Source organism: Galeopterus variegatus, unplaced genomic scaffold (genome assembly GCF_000696425.1).
Source record: "Galeopterus variegatus unplaced genomic scaffold, G_variegatus-3.0.2 Scaffold1017, whole genome shotgun sequence".
Classification (NCBI taxonomy): Eukaryota; Metazoa; Chordata; class Mammalia; order Dermoptera; family Cynocephalidae; genus Galeopterus; species Galeopterus variegatus.
This window is the reverse complement of record NW_007727128.1, coordinates 114921-138058: the sequence shown is the minus strand read 5'-3', so window position 1 is coordinate 138058 and position 23138 is coordinate 114921. Positions and strand designations below refer to the sequence as shown.

Below are 23138 nucleotides of genomic sequence, written 5' to 3'. Positions count from 1 at the left end.
TTCCATTCTCTTTGCTCCTAACTACCATGGCAGGTATGTAAGATCTGAATAAAAAATTTAATTTGGCATATAATTTAGCCTTTGACTGCTTACTTGTTACAGCTTTAATCTTCTAGTTACAAATAACTATAATTCTAAAAAGCATCAATAATGTTGCCCAAAATGATACTTAATATTTGAAATCATTTCATTTACACATGCACAAATTGAGATCTGAATTAGACAACTTCAACTAAGTTCTTGCTCTTACCTGTAAAAGTATAAAATATGCTCTAAGATCATCTTTTGTTCGTGGACTGAAAAAGAAGAATAATTGATTACAGATTAATATTTAGTCTCACAGTATTTAATAAAAAACACAGTAAATGTTTCTATGAGGACTTAATTGAGAAAAGCCAAAAACTAGACTTAAATTAATATGCATATTTGTGTATACTGGCTAGCCACCAAAATGTGTGTGTGTGTGTGTGTGTGTGTGTGTGTGTGTGTGTGTAATCATTATTATTGAGATGGTAACATGTCCATAATATGCTGGTAGCATAGGTTCTTCAGTGACTATGCCAGGCTGTTTCTGAAGAATCCTAACAACTGATTTAACTAGGCTATAACATTTTTTGAGGTAAATATCATGACTAACTCTAGAAATAGTTAAGAGTCTAATAAACAATCAATTTTAGAATACTTATGTTTTTGTTTTAATAAGGGATAATCTTTACCTAGGAATTTTATACACTAAAGAAAGAAGATACGCTTGTGTTTGTAGGCCCACTCCTGAAGTGATAGATGTAGAATTGTCTGCAAAGTAATTCATACTTTAAATGTATCTTGTATGTTTCTAATTAAAAGAATCATATTTTGTATATCTCTGAAAAATAGGTAATTTTTAATTGTTTTTCACGTTAATCTGGATTTTCACATTATCAGATCTGCCTGAGAGATTCTGTTAGCCCCAAGACTGATGAGAGTTTCTCACCTGCTCAAGATCTACTTGATACACTCACACAGATAGATACCCAGAAGAAATTTCTTGAATTAAAATGGTTCACCTGCGGCCAGCCTGTCGCTCACTCGGGAGAGTGTGGTGCTGATAACACCAAGGCCACGGGTTCGGATCCCATATAGGGATGGCCGGTTCGCTCACTGGCTGAGCGTGGTGCTGACAACACCAAGTCAAGGGTTAAGATCCCCTTACCGGTCATCTTAAAAAAAAAAAAAAAAGCCATGAATGTTACAAGATCCAAAAGAAAAAACAAAAAAGTATTAAGACTTTCTTGTAAATTCAATTAAATTAAAAAGTAAGGGCCGGCCCATGGCTCACTTAGGAGAATGTGGTGCTAATAACACCAAGGCCATCTTTTTAAAAGAAAAAAAAAAAGTTCACCTATATGGCAACCAGATGCAATTCATAATCCTTGACTAGGTCCTGGATTGAAATACAAACCCACATATTAAATCTTTTGGTATTCCCAAAGCTGATGTTTCTTTCTCACCCATTCAAGATCTATTTGTATCACCTTTGCATCCAAGTCCTTTCCTGTCCCACCTAGAACTTCATAACCTTCATAATCCTGGTAGTGCATGGACGACAAATAGTATGAATAGGATTGATTTACTAGAATGTTTTTGATGACATTTTTACTACAATTTTCACTATGCAGCTAACTCCCATGTTGGCTTTAACTCTTCCGTGTTCAGACACTTGACTGAGAAGTAACAGGAGTTTTTCTCTTTTAAGGCCAATAACTGATTTTCTCAAACAAGAGATATAGGAAAATATGTATAATACAAAAAGGTCAATTTTCTTAATACAAAAAGCAAGAGTTCCAAGCAGAAAAACAGGCAAATCTGCAATGGAAAAATGGCAAAGTATGCGTTTAATTTACAGAAGAAGAAATATAAATAGCTAATAAATGACAAAATGTTAACCTCATTAGTATTAAGGAAAAGTACATAAAAATAAGATGCACTTTTCATTTATCAAATTAGACCAAATTTTGTTATAAGGAATACTACTGAGGGCTTAGGCCCTCTTATATCCTGCTGTTAAAAGTGTACATTGTCATGAGAGTTTTGGAAAGTAATCTGGCAGAATGTATTAGGTACCTTAAACTGCTTACACTCTGATACCACTTCTGGGAAAATTTTAGGTAAAGACTCGGAAAAGAAGATTTTTGTACAAAATGTTCACTGTGGCATTATCCACACAAACGACCATTCTTGGAGAATGGTTAGGTAAATTACAGCACATCTATAGGCTAGGTTATTAGGCAGACATTAAAAATGTGGTTTAAGGAGGAAAATGCAAACTAATTTCTAGAATGATATACTAGGAAAAATACCATTAGGTTAAAAAATCACATACAACTATACAGTATGATTTTAATTGTTTTAAAAAAATGACTGGAAAAAAACTGTAACGTTAACATTTTTTCTTTCATCTTTTTACTTCTCTCCCTTCTCAATATTTTCTAGAATAAGCATGAATTTCTTTGAAAATCAGAACAAATGTTATTAAAATACATAGGGTACATTTAACATTATATTTAAGAATTCTAGTTAGGGATTTTTTTTAAAACTGGGTTTAGTATAACATTTGAATCAACTTAATGATGTTCCTTTGGCTGTAATAAAAGCTATTATTAGAATAATATACTATTTAAATAATATAAATTTAAATGCTATGGACTCTTAAGAGCACATTTTTGTGTTATGCATATATATATTTCAAAACATTATCAATTATATTATCCACGATTCCTTATATAAAGATCTGGTATTTAATTCTAAGAAAAAAAAATATTTCAGTAGCTACTTAATTTTCCTTATGTCAGAAGGAAATTTTCTCTGGCTACCAGAAAGCCCAAGGCTAAATTTAATACCCATATTATTTCACTTAGGTTACTGATATAACCATCCCACAAAAAACTTTACATACAATTTTAAAGGATTCACAGATCTGGAGCTCATCTCCTGAGCAGTCCCAAATCTCAAGTAAAACAGCTTTGTTATAAATGGCTTATGATTCCTTTGTGATCCATGTTATTATTAGAACTCAACTAAAATCTTTTCTGAGTAAAACACACATACATATATTAAAGATATATGAGATGTGTAAGTTAACCACTGATTAGCTAAATATTGTTTATAATTACCCTTTCCATTCTCGTAACAGGCTGTTAATGATTCCCTTTAATACTGTTTTCTGAATGTCTGGAGGCTGTAGGCAAAATAAAATAATAAAGTAATTAGGATTAGCTACTTAGGTGACTTTCATAAGTTAATTATACTTACAGATTTGTCTCAGTTAAAATCAGACTTGATGACTGAGGACTGACACAGTGGTATTGATTTTACATTTGAGAACTCTAGTGAGCGTCAATGACGTAACATTACAATGACAATGCTCCTTGGGATGTGCAGTACACAACCTGCACAAACATATATTATGGTCCTCTGATGACCAACAATAGTTTTATACAACTGAAAAACAACTTCACTTTCCCTGATTTGAAGGATAAAATTATGAACACAAGTCCAAGAGTACCATGTCTACCAATATAAAATTATTGCAATATTTTGAATATATTTAGTCCTGCCTAGTCACAATTAACAGTTAAACCCACAATTCATTAAGTGCAACCAAATTATGTTTAATTAACAATATAATAAGATAAAGATTTTTTTCATTATAGAACAGATTTATACAGCAGCCTTCTCCCCTCACTATTTCTACTGCCATCTCTGGATTCTTCCTGGGATACTGTGCTGCTCCTTATGGTCTCCTTACTCTGCTAACAACTTTGTAAATAACCTTCTCCATGTTACCAACTTGAATGTGTCATCTGTTTCCTGCCAAGACCTGAATAATACTTACATATTGCCTTTATTAAAAGCCCCTCATTTGGACCACGTACTCTCCCACCAACCACCTCATTTCTCTGATTCCCTTCAGTGAAACTTCTCGAGAATTACCTGTACTATCTCTACTTTCTCTCCTCTCATCCTTTCAACCCATTCCAAATAGACTTTGTCTCCACAACTCCAATGAAATAGCTCTTAGTAAAGTCATCAGTTATTTAAACCTTACCAAAGCCAATGGCCATTCAAATCTTACTAAATCTCTCAGCAACATTTGACAAGGTTGACTACTCCTCCTTCTTGAAACACTTTGTTCTCTACTTTGCTGATACCTGAGCCTTATCCATTTAATTAAATGGCAACACCACTCACTCAGTTTCCTGTCTTTCGCTTGAGCCCCACATCCAATGTATCAGAAGCTTTGTTAGCTCTTCTCCATAATATATTAATTGTCCGAACATTTCTTACTATTTCTACTGCCAAAATATTTGTCCAAACATCAACTGCTGCTCAGAGTACTGCAATGCCTTCCTAATTCCTTCCTCTTGCCACACTACAGACCATATTCTGCTAAGCTTCTACAGAGATATTTCTAATCTCTAAATGTCATATTATCCCCTTATCCCCTGCTTAAAACCCTTCAATGACTTTCCATTATAATTACAATAAAATTCAAACTCGTGGCCATATTCAGTCTGATCTCCAACTAACTCTCCAACCTAGTCCCCGCCTTTCTCCCTAATTCACCAAACTTTAGTCACACAGCCTTATTTCTGAATTTGCCAACTGTACTCCCTTTTCAGGGCCTTTGTATTTGCTGCAACTTCTGTTAGTTTGCTGTCCTCACAGATCTTTGCATGGTTTTGAGTCCTTTTCATCATTAAAATCTCAAATGTCACTTTACAGAGGCCTTCCCTGAGCTTTCTAGCCAAAGCAACCCCTAATCACTCCTTATCACATTACCCTATCTTCTTACAGCACTTATCAATACTGAAATTATCTTCTTTCCTATTTGTTTTCACATTTATCATCTATCTGCCCTTTGCCTCCATTAGAAATTAGAATGTAAGCTCCTCAGAGACTTGTATTCTGTGCATTTTGTTTAAAGCTATATACCCAGTACCAAGACACTTAATACATACTTGCTGACTGACTGCTTGACTATGCTTGCTTAAGTTCTATCCTTTCAAGGTGCAAATAAAAATCAACCTCTCCTGTATAACCTTTCCATCTCCAGTGATTTCTTGTTCATCTGATAACCAGTGATAGTATTTTCCTAAAGGCTATACTGTCTGAAATTAGTAACAGCTACTTCGACTTTCTTTTGGTTAGAAGGTGTCTGCTATATCTTCTTCCATAACTTTACTCTCAATCTTTCCATATTTCTATATATTTTAGGTGTCTCCTGTAATTAGCATGGAGCAGAATTTTTAAAACTCTGAAGTATCAGTCTCTATCTTTTAACTAGTGAGTCTAATGCATTTATATCTGTTGTGATTATTGATATATTCAGACTTGTTTATACAATCTTTTTATTTTCTATTTAACTCACTTTTTATACTTTTTTCCTTGCCTTCTAAAAATTAACTGCACTTTATTTTTCTACTTGTTAATTTTTTCCCTACTCCCTTATTCTCCTGTTAAGAAAGTTATTTGCTCTATTTGCATTATTTTACAGGTTACTTTTAAATTTTTACCATCCATAGTTAACAAGTCTAAAGTTAATATCCTAATCTCTCTCCAAGCTTCCCCTACTTAACATGTCATTATTCTGTCTTTTCGATTTTTCTTTTTAGTCACACACTGGACATCAATTTTATGCAGTGTTTCTTTAGAGTGACATATAAATATTTACCAATTTTTCATCATTCCATCTTATATCTCAGATCTTTCTTCTGAAATAATTTTCCTTCTCTCTGTAACACATCTTTTAAAAGTTTCATTAAGTACTTTTAAGTATGTCTTTCAACAGACATATATAGGTATGTCGGTTGAAAGTAAAGTCAGTTTTTGTTTATTGTAGATGTTTTGGATCACCCTCACTCTAGGAAGTTAGTTTCTCTGGCTATGTCGATCAATGTTTATACTACTTTCTTTCAGTATTTTGAAAATATTACTCCATGTTTCTGGCTCCCATTATTGCTGTGAAGAAGTCTGCTGACAGTCAATTATTATTCTTTTGAGGGTAATCTATCTTTTCTCTTTGGTTACTTATAAGATATCCTTATTATGATGTTTCACAGTTTTACTACAATGTGTCTAGGTTTGAATTTCTTTTATTTTGCTTAGTATATACGAGGGTACTTCAAGTTCATGGAAAACAGGATTGAAATATGAATCTTCCCATGAACTTTTTGAAGTACCCTTGTATTGTGCTTCCTGTGTTATTTGTGTATTCATGTCTTACATCAGTTATGGAAAATCCTCAGGTATTAAATATATCTCCATTCTTTCCATTTTCTAATACTGCCTCCAAATAAAATGTATCTTAGACTTTCTCATTCTACTCTGTAGGTATCTTTACTTTTTTTTTTTTCATAATTTCTTATCTCTTTTCCTCTTGTTCTACTTTGAAAAATTTCTTATTCACCTCTATCTTCCACTTTGCTAATTCTTTTTTCAGTGTCTCAGATCTGCTGTTTAATCCAACTATGGATTTTTTTTACTTCTAAAAATTCTATTTGGTGTCAAATTAATTATTTTAGATAATCTCAATGTTGATAATTCCAATATCTGAATTCCTAAGGAATCTAAATTTACATTATTTTTGCTGACTTCCATTAATAGTTAAGTTTTTGTTTGAATGGTTATTGATCATATTTAGTTTATGATATTCCATGGGAATCCTAAGGCTATAAAATGAGGATTTTTATTTTCCTTTTTCTAATACCTGGTGGGCAACGGGGAAAGATAGTAAGGTCAGTGAAGAAAAGGAAGCTCTTCAGAATTGGGACTACTTTAGCACCTTTTTGGGGTCTTTGGTTTATCCCGAACCTCTTATTCAACTAACTCAATTAGCTGTTGGGAAAAAGCTGATGCTACAAATTTTAATATGATTCCAGGATTGAGGTTGCTTACTGCCTTTCTACCCAGTTTCAATTGTTTTTTAAAACTTTATTTTTTAATAAACTCAAACTTATAGCAATGTTGCCAGAAAAGTACAAAGAACTTTTTGTGTATCCTTCACTCAAATTTTCCAAGTGCCAACATTTTGTACATTTATATTATTGTTCATTGTAACTGTATAAATTATTGTTTTCTTAGCCATTGAAAATAAATTCCAGACATGTTTCCCCTTTATCTCTAACCACTTCAGTGTGTGGTTCTTTTTTTTTTGTCTTTTTTTTCTGTGTCCGGCAACGGATCGCAACCCTCAGTGTCGCCCCCTCAGCCAGTGAGCGGGAACCGGTCTGTATGTGGGATCCGAACCCTCGGCGGGAGCGCCGCCGCGCTTCCCAAGTGGCGCACTGTAGCAGTGCGCCACCGGGCCGGCCCCGAGTGTGTGGTTCTTAAGAACAGGTATATTCATTTATATAACTTCACTAAAATTAATGAAATTAAAGAAATTTAACACTGATAAACACTGTTATACAATCTTCAGACTTTATTAAAATACTGCCAACTGTCCCAATAATGTCCTTGATAGATTTTTTTCCCCTAGTCTAGGAGGATATATGGCATTTAGCTGTCATACCTTTTTAGTCTCCTTTAATCTAGAAATGCTCCTCTGTGTTTTTTTCTTCTTTTGTCTTTCATGATACTGAGTTTTTCTTTAAAAGTTTAGCGTGCTTGTTTTGCAGAATTCCTTTAATTTGGGGTTTTCTGCTATTTTCTGATGATTAGATACAGGTTATGTGCATTTTTGGCAGGAAGACTCCTAAGTGTCCTTTTGAGTGTATCACATCAAGAAGCACTTGATGTCAGTTTGGTGATTTAGTTAACTGGTTAAGATAATGACTAAATCAATTATAACTATGATGTTGCAAACCTTAATTTTTAAACTTTATCATTCCTTCTACATTTATTAGTTCACATTCTAATGTTAAAAAAGCGCTTTCTTTCTTCTACATTTATCTATTTACCTACTAATCACCTAATTATTTGTTATTAGTATGGACTCAAAGATTCTATTTTATCTAGTGCACTATAATTCATTATTATTATTTTACTAGCCAAATTGTCTCAGATTTGGCCATTGGGCCTTCAAGCTGGCTCCTGTGTCATACCTTAGCCATTTTTCTTTATTAATAATAGATTTTATTTTTTATAGTCTTAGGTTTACAGAAAAACTGCAGATAGTACAGTGCTCAAATATACCCTCCTCCATCCCTCACACCCAGTTTCCCTTATTATTAACATCTTGCATTAGTGTGGTACATTTGTTACAATCAATGAACCAGTATATGATAAATTATTAACTAAGGTCCATTGTATACAATAGGGCTCACTCTTTGTATTGTACAGTTCTATAGGTTTTGACAAATGCATAATGTATCCACCATTACAGTACCATGCAGAATAGTTTCATAGCCCTAAAACTCTCCTGCAATTCACCTTTTTATCCTTCCCAAGATCTTAATTCTTCTCTCCCCACAAGACCCTGATCTTTTTACTGTCTTTATAGCTTCGCCTTTTCCAGAATATCACATAGTTGGAATCACATAGTATGCAGACTTTATACTTTTAAAACATAAAGACTGGCTTCTTTCCCTTAGCGATATGCATTTAAGGTTTCCCCATGTCTTTTTGATGGCACATTTCTTCTTACCACTGAATAATATGCCATGGTATAAATGTACCAAAGTTTGTTTAGCCATTCACCTATTGAAGGACATCTTGGTTGCTTCCAATTTTTGGCAATTATGAATAAAGCTGCTATAAACATTTGTGTGTAGGTTTTGACATAAGTTTTTAACTCATATGACTAAATACTTAGGAGCACAACTGCTGGATCATATGGTAAGCCTATGTTTAGCTTCGTAAAAAAAATGAAACTACAACATCAAAATTTGTGGGATACAGTGAAAGCAATGGTTAGAGGAAATTGTATAACACTGAATGTGAACATATTAGGAAAAAAGAAAGATCTAAAATCAATAGTTTAAACTTCTACCTTAGAAAATTAAAACAAAAAGAGCAAATTAAATCCAAAGTGAGCAGAAGAAGAGACATAATAAAAATTTGGGGCAGAAATCAATTACATTGAAAACAAGGAACTAATACAGAAAACCAATGTAATCAAATGCTGTTTTTTTTTGAAGAGATCAATAAAATTGATAAACCTCTTGCCAGACTAATCAAGAAAGGAAGAGAGAAAACACTGATTACTAATACTAGAAATGAAAGAACAATCATCACTACTGATCCCAAGGATAATCAAGGACTATTAAGAACAACTCTCTGCCTACAAATTTGATAACCTAGAAAGGCACAATCAAAATTCACACAAGGAGAAATAGATAATCTGAATAGGCCTATATGTATTAACGTAATGGAATCAATGATTGATAACTTTCTAAAACAAAAAGCACCAGGCCCAGATGATTTTACTGGTGAATTCTACCAAACATTTAAGGAAAAAATCGTACCAATTCTTTATAATTTCTTCCAGAAAATAGTAGCAGATATAACACTTCCTAATTCATTCTTTGAGGTCAGCATTACCTTAATACCCAAACCAGAGAAGGTATTACAAGAACCGAGAGTTATAGATCTATATCTCTCATAAACATATATATGTAAAAACCCTCCACAAAATATTAGCAAATCAAATAAAAAATGTATAAAAAAATTATACATCACAACCAAGTGGGACTTATTCCAGGTATGCAAGGTGGGCTCAACATTTGAAAATTAATGTAATTCATCACATCAACAAGCTAAAGAAGAAAAATCATATGATCCTATCAATAGATGCAAAAGAAGCATTTGACAAAGTCCAGCAACAATTCATGATAAGAAACTCTCAGCAAACTAGAAACAGAGGAGAATTCCCTTAACCCGATAAAGAACATCCACAAAAAAACCTACAGCTAAAATCATAATTAATGGTGAGAAACTAGATGCTCTCGTTCATCCTGTACTTTCCCTGCCTCAGTCCTGGAATTAAAAACCAAGAGATGTACACTAATGTGCTCATTGCTACTGGGGTATTATTGCTTCCAGGTCCTTTCGGTGCACAGGGATAGGAAACACACACAAACACACACCCCTCTACTAAAAACCATGAGTTCATTATGATGCCTCCAACATCAATTCAATAACCAGGTTAATGAAAAGTTATTTTTAACCTTTCCCCATCGCATATTTGTATCTCCCTTCTCCGAAAGTGAGAAATCTGACTCCCAGAATCACCAGTATATTCACTCATTTGTTAGTTCAACATAGAAAATAGTTTCAGAATTGTTAACCAATACCACTGAGGAAAAAAAAAAAAAAACTACTAGGAAAAGTTAAAGATTTGTTTACAGTTTTTGTTTATATCTTTAGACTGAAGATATACAGTTAAAGTATAACCATCTTTCAGTATGGTTATAATATTTATTTAAAATGTACTAGGTTTAATTATTTTCTGTCTGTATTCCATTTTAGAGAATTCTTCCCTCATGTCTGTAGGTTTACTTTTTTAGTGTATATAAAATATCAGTATTTCAAGTCAAAAGAAGTCAGAGAAGTGTACCTAGAACTGGAACTGTTGGGTCATAGTGTGTGCATATGCTTAATGTAGCAGATAAAAAACCAAGTAGTTCTCCAAAGCGACTGTATCAATTTATACTCACCTCATCAAGGTATAAAAGTTCCAACTGTTCCATAACATTGCCACTACTTGGCAAGATTTTCTATTAATTTTGATGGATGTGTAATGTTATTTCCATTTCTTTGATGACAAATGATGCTAATTACACCCTTTAATGTGTGAAGTACTCAGATTGGGAATAATACAAAGAGGTCTCCTATTACCTGTTCAAAACTGTACAAGAGATCCTAGCCAATGCAATAACACAAATACATCCATCCATCCATACAAAATTTAAGGACTGGAAAGAAATAAAACTCTCATTTTTCACAAATGACATGATTGTATACATAAAAAACCCAATTTAAGTTTACTGATGCACTATTAGAATGAATAAGTGAATTTAGCAAGATAACTAAAGACAAATATATTAAAGTATTTCCATATATTAGTCACAATTAGAAAATAAAATTATAGTAACATGAAAAAAACATCAAATACCATGAAATAAGTGTAACCCCTCACCCAGGAAACTACAAAACATTACAGAGAGAAATTGAAGAAGACCTAGGTAATTGGAGGGATACATACTATGCTCATGGATTGAAAGAATGTCAATTCTTCACAAATTGATCAATAGCAGTGGAGTTCTCAATAGGTGGCCCCTGGATCAGTAGCATAAACATATCCTGGGAACTTGTTGCAAATGAAAATTCTCCACCTACGACCCATTGAATCTGAAACTTACTTTAACAAGCCCTTCTTGTGATTCTGATATATGCTAAAGTTTGAGAACTACTGATCTATAGATTCAGTGAAATTCCAATACAATCAAATAACTTACCTCCTTTTGCTGAGTTAAATGAAGCTTGATTTTAGCAAGCTTTTCTAAACAAGGATTGAATATGAAAGTATTTTCTAAGAGAAAAGCATCAAGTCACCTATAAGGGAGCCCCTATCAGGCTAGCAGCAGACTTCTTAACATAAACTCTATAGGCCAGAAGAAAATGGGATAATATAGTCAAAATACTAAAAGAAAAAAAAACTGCCAGCCAAAAGTACTATACCCAGCAAGGCTATCCTTCAGAAATGAGGGAGAAATAGTGCCTTTTATAGACAAACAAAACCCACAGGAGTTCACCACCACATGACCAGCCCTGTAGAAATCCTCAAGGGAGTCTTGCATCTGGAATCTGAAAAACAATAATCACTACCACGAATATACAAGAAAGAACAAAATCCACTGGTAGAACAAAAATCCAAACAAGAAAAAGAAAGAAACTAAATCTTACCACCACAAAAAACCATAATGACAATGAAATAAAAGCTAACAAACTCTCAGTCTCTTTGGAAGATGAGAGGGAAACAATTTTTCTAAAACTAGTAAGTAAAAGGGAAGAATCAAGCATTTATCCTGTCTTTCCTATATGAATTCTTCCTCAGGGTAACCATAAATAGCTGAGGAAGGAACATACATTTCTGTTTAATGAAGTATCCCAACTAGAAAATAAAGAGGGATTAAAATAATTAGAATATGGTATTTTGCAAGACCCTGTTGAAATAATGGATCTAGCAAATGATCACCAATGACTGCTAACATCACAGAGAGACGACCAGACAAAATGGGCCTCCTGCAGTTTGAAAATACACCTCTGAAGCCAAATCTCACCTGAGTGCGACCAAGCCTCAGGATCTAGCAACCAATCATCAAAATGCAGGGGACAGTGGAACATGTTAAATGACACTACTGGGATGGAGCCAGCAAATCTAGACCTTGGGAAACTTTATGGGGTAAAGGGAAGATATTAGATGAGGGGGAAACCTATAGATTAAAAGAAACATAAAAGACAGCTGACATAGCAACCAATGCAACAAGCAGAACTTGTTTGGATCCTGATGTAAGCAAATCAATTGAAACAAAGAAAGAGGGAGGGGAGAGAATTGGAGAAACTTAAACATGTTCAGTGTTTGATTATATCAAGGAATTATGATTGATTTTTAAAATGTGAAAAAAAATTTTAGTAATTGGCATCTTACTAGTTATAGTTCTGTTCAAACTCTGTTTTCTCATAATTCAATGTTGGTAGGTGGTGTGTTTCTAGGAATTTATTCATTTCATCTAGATGATCTAATCTGTTGACCAACAATTATTCATAGTATTCTCTTATAATCCTTTTGATTTCTGTCAATGGATGTAATGACCCCTTTTTCATTTCTGATTTTAGTTATTTGAGTCTTCTCTCTTTTTTCAGTCCATCTAGGTAAAAGGTTTGTCAATTCTGTGGATCTTTTCAAAGTACCAACTTTTGGTTATATTGATTTTCTCTATTTTCTATTTCTTTTATCTATACTCTAATTGTTATTATTTACTTCCTTTGCTAGGTCTGGGCTTAGTTTGCTCTTCATTTTCTAGTTTCTTAAGGTGCAAAGATGGTTGCTGATTTGAGATGTTTCATTTTTATTACCATATGCATCTACGTTAAATAAATTGCCTTTTTAGCACTGAAAAAAAAAAAAAAAGAATAGTGTAGTGACTAAAATCATAAATTCCAGAGCCAAAATATCTGAGTTTGAATCTTGATTTCACCAGCTGTTATATGTTGGGTAGGTTACTCAACTTTTCTGTGCCTCTTTTAAGTCAGGTGTGAATGAGAATAATAATAATAATACTCATCCAGAGGGTTGTGACTTAATACACACTAAATGCTTTAAAAAATGCTTTCACTATACACATGTCAGCTATTATTATTTTGTATCTTCATAAATGTCAAATATAATTTAAAAAATAACATAATTAGAGATGGAAACTTTCTATTTTATTAATTTGTTGATCTTAATGAAGATTAGCATATGGGTCACAGTTTATTTTCTTTTGAAATTATTGACTTCATTTTTTTTCTGTTTAATAAAATGATGTGTGCTGATTTTGGAAAATTCAAAAAAGCTTTTCAAAGTGTAAGAGAAAGGAGAGGTGTTAATTCTACCACTGTTCTGGACTCCATTACTGGTAATATTTTGAAACATTTCAATCTAGATTATTCTATTTTTGAAGAAATGGCTACGGTAATACTGTATATATAGTTTCACATCCTGTTTTTCTTTCACTTAATTGTATACCACAAGGATTTTCCAAAATACCGTAATGTAGCAATGACTCTAATGTTGGGCATTCGGCAATTTAAAATTCTCATTAGCATAAATAATAATAAAATGAATACTGTTATGCAAAAATAAATAAGTAAATAAAAGTATTTTCTGCTTACTCTTCAGTTAATTAGAAAAATAAAAAATAAAATGATCTAACTTTCTGCGAATTCCAACCACATTTACTATAAAATTATATCAGAGTTTCTTATGTAATTATATTGCAAGGTGATTTTGACAATATTTATGTAGCTGCTTTTGAAATACAGCAAAGACACTATTTGCATATGTCCCTAAACAATACTTACAGTATTAAGTAAGGCATCATACACAGCATTCACAAATTTAGCATTAATCCCACAGTCTTCAATGGTATTAAATGAGGTGGTGGCATCTTTCTGCAAATTTGATTAAAGAATTAAGTGTATATAACATTTTAAGGACTATTCTCAGTAACATATTTTTAAATTTAAAATTGTTATTTATTATTAACACATTCATTCTTACAAATCATGATGTTTCTTTATGTATTCTCAGTAATATCTGAACCACACTATTCCTTCATAATTTCCACTATTTTTTAGTCTGATGATAAAAAAGAACTGATAAGACATAATTGCTGAAAACAAAAATAAACGTATAAGAATTATTTTGATAATTTTTTTAAGACTGAAAGAATGGAGTCAAACATTAAGTACAAATAAAAACTATATTAATAATATCACTTAAGTAACATTTTGTGATATGCATAATTTCAGAAATCAATACTTATATGAGTATATGTTTGTTTAAATTGTTGCTGAAATCAATACTGGACAGAAAATGAGGTAAATTTATAACATCTTTTTTTGAAAAACTAACTGTGCATGAAAAATGTGTTTTATATATTGTTACCTTAAATGCAGCATTTAATTCTGGGAAAGAATCAAATGTTGTTAGATAAAAATCATGTACTGCTTTCCAATCTCCTGATGACTTAACTTTTTCTACATCTTCCCTAAAATGAAAACATACATTAACCATATACAGACAGAAATATTATTCAGATAAAACAGCATTTTTACAAATAAATGTTACAAAACATGTAATTTTAATAAAACTGAATACAGAAATAGGTTCATTAGTTAATGTAAATATAGTTCATGAATTTATAATTCTTAATTGCATTAAGATATTAATCCAGCTTCAACTGTCCCATTTACCTGCTTTTAAAAAAGTTCATTCTTGACATTCCCCTTCCAATGATCACTTTCTCTTGCCCCCCCTTCATACCCAAACTTCTAGAAATTTTGATTACATTGCCTTTACTTTCTCATTTCCATTTAGTCCTTCTAATATGTATTTGAATTTTTTGAGTGGTGACATAGTTTTTATAGTATGTGTCACATGGTAAATGAACTATTTTTTAAAATGGCAACATCCTATTATTTTATCACCACCTTTATCTCCCTTTGTCTGTTTTGACTCATATTCTCCTACTTAGTGTTTTCGTTCTTATGCTGCAACATGTCTAATCCTTATCTGTTATTTATATATTTGTCTTCACTTTCAACTTGAGACATCTTGTTTTTTGTCTTCACTCTTGTCTAAAACCTTATAATGATCCATAAGTTCAATTAATTTCTCACACAAAGATATTAAATTATGTAAAGTGTAGATATGCAGATGACTACAAGTCTACATATAATAGTAAGCTGCAACTTACTGAAAGTCTTTCATAGTTTTGGGCTGAACAGGAAGGATAGGTTCTGGAAAGACTGGGGCCCTCATTTCCGATGATAATGCATCTATGGAGATACGCTGTTTCTGTCTAACATCAAGGCAAACTGGCGGTAGGTCTCTCACTGTGAAGTATAAAGAAGCATTCAATATAATTAATCATAAAACTTTTCCAAATTATAAAATGCTAGGCTAATTCAATATGAACAGAAAACAGATAAATTATTTTGTATTGCATTCACTTTAGGGTCACATAACAGAAAAACCTATCATATAGAAGGGCACGTACTAGAGGACTTATTCTTCTCTCTTCCTCTTCACTCCTAACAGATATGAAGCTGTATCTTATGTGAACGTATATATTTAATATAGAGCTTCTTTCCTTTCTCCCTTCACCCAAAAAGTCATCTATCAAATGTAATTTAGAGTTTCTTTTTCCTCTTCCCTTCCCAAAAGTTGTCTTTCAAGGAATATTTCACTAAGGTTCAATGTTTTTAATGTTTATTAGCTTTCTGAATTGATGCAAATCACAAATCATTTATGTCCTCTGCAGTTCTTTAAAGGAGTTTCAGCATTTTCTTATCAACTTGCACAAAATTTTTGTGTAGTTTTCCTTTTTCTTTTGCAAATATTTGGCAGTTTATTTGCCATTTGTTACATTTTATAACCTTTTAACTGTAAGACAAAACAAATACAGAAAAATTTCACAAATCGAACATATGGCTTAATGAATTATAAGGCAAATACCTTTGAAACCACTAACTAGTCAAAGAATAGCGTGTTACCTGCTCTCCCCTTTGCTCCAGTTACCAATAAGTTGGATAGTATTTGCCTATTTCAGTTTTAATTTCTCTCAAATTCTTTTTATCTTTCTTCATTTCTTCTTAAATTTTAAACATTTTCATCTTCTAGTTCTCTTAAAGCATTATCTGTTAAGTTTGTTTGCCCTGTGTTCCTTCTAGTTTATTTCTAATTTTTAAAAAATATTTCTAATTCTTTCCTTTATTCTGCCACCTCATTTCTGAGTTTTTATAATTTTGATTAATGTTCTTTCAAGTGTTGTATTATTTTCTTATTGTATTTAAGCTCATTTTGTAATAGTAGAAGTCTATCTAATTTTGTGGGCATGTATTTCTGATGTGCTTTCATTGTCTAAATGGCTGTTATTTTGTTCCTTATTGTCTTTATTAGAATAAAATTTAGAATTAAAAATTACAGAATTTGACCATGATCCTTTGCTATTGCTAATTTTTATTTGAAATCACTTTTTCCAAACTTTGAGACTGAGTACGTGTAGCTGTCTTTTATTGTTTTTATTTAGAATTCAAATATATGATTGCATGCTTTTTGACATTTCCAGGCCCTATATCCCTTTTGCATTTTTATTCAGGTATCCTCTTTCCTTAATCTCTGTGGTCCCATACTGCTCAAATTTGATTCTAATCTCAGTTTGGGGCCCTGCGCTGGAAGGGAGGCAAGGTCAGTTTTGAGAATTCTCAGCGGTGTTGCTGCTCCCTTTAGAACTCAACATGCAACCTCTGCACTTAACTACTCTTGGCAAAATTCCTTCCAGTTTCAAGCCTTTGTTCTCAAATGAACCTCCTGAGCTTTCCAATGAATACCTGTTGCTTATTTTAAAGCTCTCCTGTTCTAAGATCCATCACACAGCCCATGTGCTTCCTTCTGCTTCCTCCTACCCAGAAGCTAACACCACGGAGTCACGGTTTTGTTGATTTGTCCTGCTCATCTTTTGGGGTTTACGGGGACACTTTATCAGCTAATTTTGTTGTAAATAGTATTCATAATTTAAAATTTTGCTGCACATTTGCTCTGCATGTTTTTATGTGGGGATTCAGGGACATTAAAAAAAATGCTTCTTTGGCTACAACACATAATCTGCTGTTTGCCTTTTAATTTTTATTTCTGAAAACAAAAATATATTTAATACTTATATTAGCTCATTCTATCAACATTTTCCTTTAGTATTTCATATTTTTATGATTAGAATGCCTTCCATCTCTAGAGATCAGATGGTCATGTATCTCTTCTAATTTGTGCTTTCCTCATTACGGTACATGTGAAGCTCTCAGTACATTGCCCAGTAAATAGTAATATAAACATTTTTTTCCTAAATGGTCAATTTCAGAATAACGTTTATAAAGAAATGTCATTCCACATGGTTTTTTGATACTTCTTTTATCATATATTAAATTCTTTTATATATTGGGGCTATGACTATGGTTCCACTGACATGCCAGTTACTGTATCAGTATCACACAATTTCAATAAATTCAATAATATTTACCAATATCTGGTAAGACATTAGGCTTGGTGAGATGGTCGTGGCTTAGACTGGAGTGGCAGTAGTAAACCTGGTGAGAAATGGTTGGATTTTGATACATTCTGAATGTAGAGACAAAGATACGCTATTGAGAGATAGGCTGAGAGAAAAGGAGAAATGCAGGATTTGTTAAAACAGGAACCAAAGATGACACCAATAATTTAGCCTGACCAAGTGAGTGAATAGTGGCACCATTTACTGAAATGTTGAAAACTAGAGGAGGAAGTTTTTTGGTGGTGGGGGAAGGGAGGAAATCAAAAGTTCTCTTTTGGACATGTTAAATGTAAGATGCTTATTAGACATCTAAGTGCGGATGTTGAGTAGAGACTTGAATATATAAATATATAAATCTTGAGTGCAGGGGAGAATGCTTATAGTTTATGAAAGGTAGTAGAACTGTGGTATTAATGAAATCCCTATGGAAAGTATAAACAGAGATGAAGCCTAAAAACTGAGTTCTGTGAACTGAGTCCTTGAGCAATCCAATATTAGAAGTCGAATATTTATTTCATTAGTTTTTCCTTTTTTATTTCATAGTAAAAACATTAAAGGCTATGACTTTTGAATATAGTTTTAGATTTATCCCATAAATATGATGAAGTGTTCTCACGTTATTTTCTGAAACCTTTAAATTTGGTTTCAATTTTTTTTTAACCCTAGAAATTAAGGAAGCTACTTATTTAGTTTTCTACATTTTTATTTAACAAAACTATGTAAATGGACCAGTGTTCTACTAGTTTTGTAAAACGAAGCAAGAAAATTTTAAAGCTCTTGAATGCTTAGTGTGGCTGGGATTTATATGGTATTGATATAATGTTAATCTGATGTTTTCGATTAAGCCTTTCTTTTTTTATTATTTTTATTTTTATTTAACAATATACAATGTAGTTGATTTTGGTGTCCTTTTCCCAATTCCTCCTTTTCTTCCGCCTTCCCCCCCCACTTCATATCTGTTCACTTGTCCTAATAAGTTCAAGGAATTCTGATTGTTGTGTCTTTTTTTCCCCCGTTTATTTGTTTGTATATGTATATATTTATTTTTATTAGCTACCACAAATAAGTGAGAACATGCGGTATTTCTCTTCCTGTGCCTAGCTTATTTCACTTAATATAATCTTCACTTAATATAATCTTCTCTAAGTCCATCCAAGTTGCTGCAAATGGCAGTATTTCTTTTTTTTTAATAGCATAGTAGTATTACATTGCGTAGATATACCACATTTTCCTTATCCACTCATCCGATGATGGGCATTTAGGCTGGTTCCAACTCTTGGCTATTGTAAATAGTGCTGCAATAAACACGGGAGTACAGGTATCCCTTTGACATGATGATTTCCATTCCTTTGGAAATATGCCCAGCAGCGGAATAGCTAAGTCATATGGTAGATCTATCTGTAATTGTTTGAGGAACCTACATACCATTTTCCATAAAGGCTGCACCATTTTGCAGTCCCACCAATAGTGTAGCAGGGTTCCTTTTTCTCCACAGCCTCACCAGCATTTGTCATTCTCAGTCTTTTGGATATTAGCCATCCTAACTGGAGTGAGATGGTATCTCTAAGTGGTTTTGATTTGCATTTCCCAAATGCTGAGTGATGTTGAGCATTTTTTCATGTGTCTGTTGGCCACTGGTATGTCTTCCTTTGAGAAATGTCTACTCAGCTCCTTTGCCCTTTTTTAATTGAGTTATTTCTTTTTTTGCTGTTAAGTTGTTGAGTTCTTTGTATATTCTGGGTATCGATCCTTTGTCTGATGTATATTTTGCAAATATTTTCTCCCACTCTGAGCAAAAAAAAATAAAGCTGGAGGCATAACACTACCTGACTTTATACCACAAAGCTATAGTAACCAAAACAGCATGGTACTAGCATAAAAACACACACACAGAATAATGGAACAGAATAGAGAATCCAGAAATCAACCCGTGCACCTACAGCCATCTGATCTCTGAAAAAGGCACTGAGAATACACACTGGGGAAGAGACTGCCTCTTCAGTAAATGGTGCTGGGAAAATTGGACATTCATATGGAGGAGAATGAAACTAGACCTGTACCTCTCACCATGTACCAAAATCAATTCAAAATCAATTAAAGAATTAAATAAACATCCTGAAACAATAAAACGCCTTAAAGAAAACATAGGGGAAACAGTCCAGGAAGTAGACTGGGTACAGACTTTATGAATATGACCCCAAAAACACAGGCAACCAAAGGAAAAATAAACAAATGGGATTATAAGGAGGCTATTTGAAAAATTTCTAAACCACTATGCTTAAATTTTAATGATTAATTTTGGTTTTATGGCTTTATAGTTTAGAAATATAAACATTACAACTCCTCATACAGGCAGTTTATTAAAAATTTGTCTAAATCTTGTTTTTAAAGAATCTTATGTTCTGGACTCAAGATGGTGACAGGTCTGGAGCAGCTGTGCCAGGAGACAGCGCGACCCTGAGAAGTGTATGCTGTGATACCAGAGTACTATTTGCATTTCCAAGAGCAACAAAAAACGAATAAATCTTTGAACAACTAAGCTACAACGACGAAAAAGCAACTACAGATTTGAGGTTTTTGGGCCGTCACAAAAGAAGATTCCTGAGAGCGCCCAAGCCGCGCTGCGGGATCGAGCGAGCAGCCCGAGACAACAAAGGCCAAGTAAGTCAGCAGAGACGACACAGAAATGGAGTGGAAGGCGCCGGACCGGCCCAACTCTGCGAGCTCTGTGAGTCACCCCCAGTCCAGCCCCACTTGTGGGGCAAACCCCATCTGGCTTCCGCCCGCCTGGCTCCCACCTACCACACCAGGCTAGGCCATGGCAACAGCACTGCCTCCATTTTCTCGGGTGGGGGTGGAGACAGCCCCTTGGCTTGGTGCGGCTCCTCACTGAGATGGGCCACTTGCGTACCTTGACGCGGGGCCCCCTGGGGCCTGTGGACCGGCCTACAATCCCACTCCCCCCGCGGATCTCTGACGGGGCTAGTGGCGGGGGGAGCCCCCGGCCAGCGTCGGGAGGGCTGGGAAGTGGAGCCCGCCCAGACTGTCACTCCTCCACACCCTGGGCTTCGGCCCCAGGTAAACTCCCTGTTCCCGGGAGGCAGATACCATCTCTGTGGCCCTCAGTTCGGAAGAACCCCAAACTGATTTCTGATTGAGAGAGGGGAGCCCGGAGCGCTCTGGAGCTAGATTGAAGTTGCCGGAGAGCACTCCCGGAGGGCGCCTGGGTCGACCCGTGCTGGGGGATTCAAAGAGGAACTGTGTGCTGTGGGTCCCTCCCCCGAGAGGCTCACACCCTGGACTTGGAGATAACTTTACTACACAGATAGCCGCAGCACCAGGAGGAAAGTGAGAGATCCAGAGGCCTTATCCAGGGCCACAAAAGCACTCAAAGTGTCCCCACAAGACAATTGAAACTCCTCCTGGGCAGGGCGGGGCAGGGCACAGCTTTGATGTCCCAGCTGATAGAAGAGGATTATAGAAGACACGCCTCAGCCCTGTACTGAGCGCACAGAGTGGGGAGGGGTCTGGCAAAAGGAGGTGGAGTCTCTGGAAAAAAAAAATTACACACCCTGCGGGCCCCCTTTGCAAGGCTCAACAGCCCCACCTAGTGCACACAGAGTGGGAAAACGCCCAGATAGCGAGGTGCAGAACACACTTACATTGTGGGACCGGCAGAGTGGAATCCAGCAGCGTAGTAGAGTTAAAGCTGAACAGAGGGAGGTCCAAGACCCGAGTGAAACTCCCTGCCAAAATGAACAAACACCCAAAAAGAGATACCATAAATGCAAAAAACCAAGAAAGTACACCACCAAAAGTTAATAAATCCCAAACTCTAGATCCTATAGAACAAGAAGCCCTTGAAATGAATGACAGGGAATTTCGAGTGTTAATCCTAAAGAGACTGAATGAGATACAAGAAAACACAGCTAGACAACATGATGAAACCAGGAAAAACATACAGGACCTGAAAGAGGAAATGTACAAGGAAATCACTGTCATAAAAAAAAAAAACGTAGCAGAACTTGCCGAAATGAAGAAGTTATTCAGCGAAATAAAAAACACAATGGAGAGTTTAACCAGCAGGATAACGGAAGTTGAAGAGAGAACCTCGGTTCTTGAAGATGGGCTCTTTGGAATAATACAAGCAGACAAGAAAAAAGAAAAAAGTATCAAAGATATCGAAGAAAATCAGAGAGAGATATTAGACAACCTTAAGCGCTCAAATATCCGAATCATGGGTATTCCAGAAGGGGAGGAAAAAGGCGAATGTATTGAAAACATATTCAACAAAATAGTGGCAGAAAACTTCCCAGACATAAGAAAAACCACAGATCTACAGATCCAAGAAACTCAACGATCTCCAAACGTATTCAACCCAAAAAGGGCTTCACCAAGGCATATTATAGTCAAAATGACAAAACTCAAGGACAAAGAGAGAATCTTGAAAGCTGCAAGAGAGAAGCATCAAATAACCTATAAAGGAGCTCCAATCAGGTTAACATCAGACTTCTCAACACAAACCCTAAAGGCTAGAAGAGAATGGGATGATATATTCAAAATACTAAAAGACAAAGATTGCCAACCAAGAATACTCTACCCTGCAAGGCTGTCCTTCCGAAATGAAGGGCAAATAGTACATTTCTCAGACAAACAAAAACTGCGGGAGTTCATCACCACACGACCACCCTTACAAGCAATTCTCAAGGGAGTACTGGGATTGGACCCCGGAAGATAATTACCACTCCCATAACAATCCAAGTAAAATAAAAACCCACTACTATAATAAAAATGACAACCATGAAAAGAAAACAAACGAACAAAATCATTAGCGGCAACCTCAGTAACCAACAAACACAGAAAACAAACAGCAAAACAGAAAGCAAGGAACAAACATCACTCAAGAAAATCAAAAAAATAATTAAATGCTGGGAATAAAGCAACACCTCTCAATAACAACCCTTAATGTCAAGGGTTTAAATTCACCAATCAAAAGACACAGATTGGCTGACTGGATAAGAAAGATCGACCCAACTATATGCTGCCTACAAGAGACTCACCTCACCCATAAAGACTCACATAGATTAAGAGTGAAAGGATGGAAAAAGATCTTCCAAGCAAACAAAAAAGAAAAACAAGCTGGAGTAGCTATACTAATATCAGACAAAACTAAAATCCATAAAAAGAGACAATGAGGGTCACTACATAATGATAAAAGGACTGATGCATGTTATGAAGACATAACAATCATAAATATGTATGCACCCAATGTTGGAGCAGTCAGATTCATAAAACAAATTCTATTAGACCTAAAGAAGGTAATAGACACTAATACTATAATAGCAG

At 34.5% G+C, this 23138-nt stretch overlaps 1 protein-coding gene across 1 annotated transcript in view; it reads right to left on the bottom strand.

The window, feature by feature from the left end:
- Positions 1–23138, bottom strand: part of HECTD2 (HECT domain containing E3 ubiquitin protein ligase 2) — an 82134-nt gene that overhangs the window by 23798 nt on the left and 35198 nt on the right. The window contains exons 3-7 of the mRNA XM_008574238.1: positions 15444–15582; positions 14633–14735; positions 14047–14136; positions 3153–3217; positions 251–296 (exon numbers count right to left, since the gene is read on the bottom strand). Coding sequence (XP_008572460.1) covers positions 251–296; positions 3153–3217; positions 14047–14136; positions 14633–14735; positions 15444–15508 — 369 coding nt within the window. The 5' untranslated portion in view covers positions 15509–15582. The remainder of the gene's footprint in view (positions 1–250; positions 297–3152; positions 3218–14046; positions 14137–14632; positions 14736–15443; positions 15583–23138) is intronic.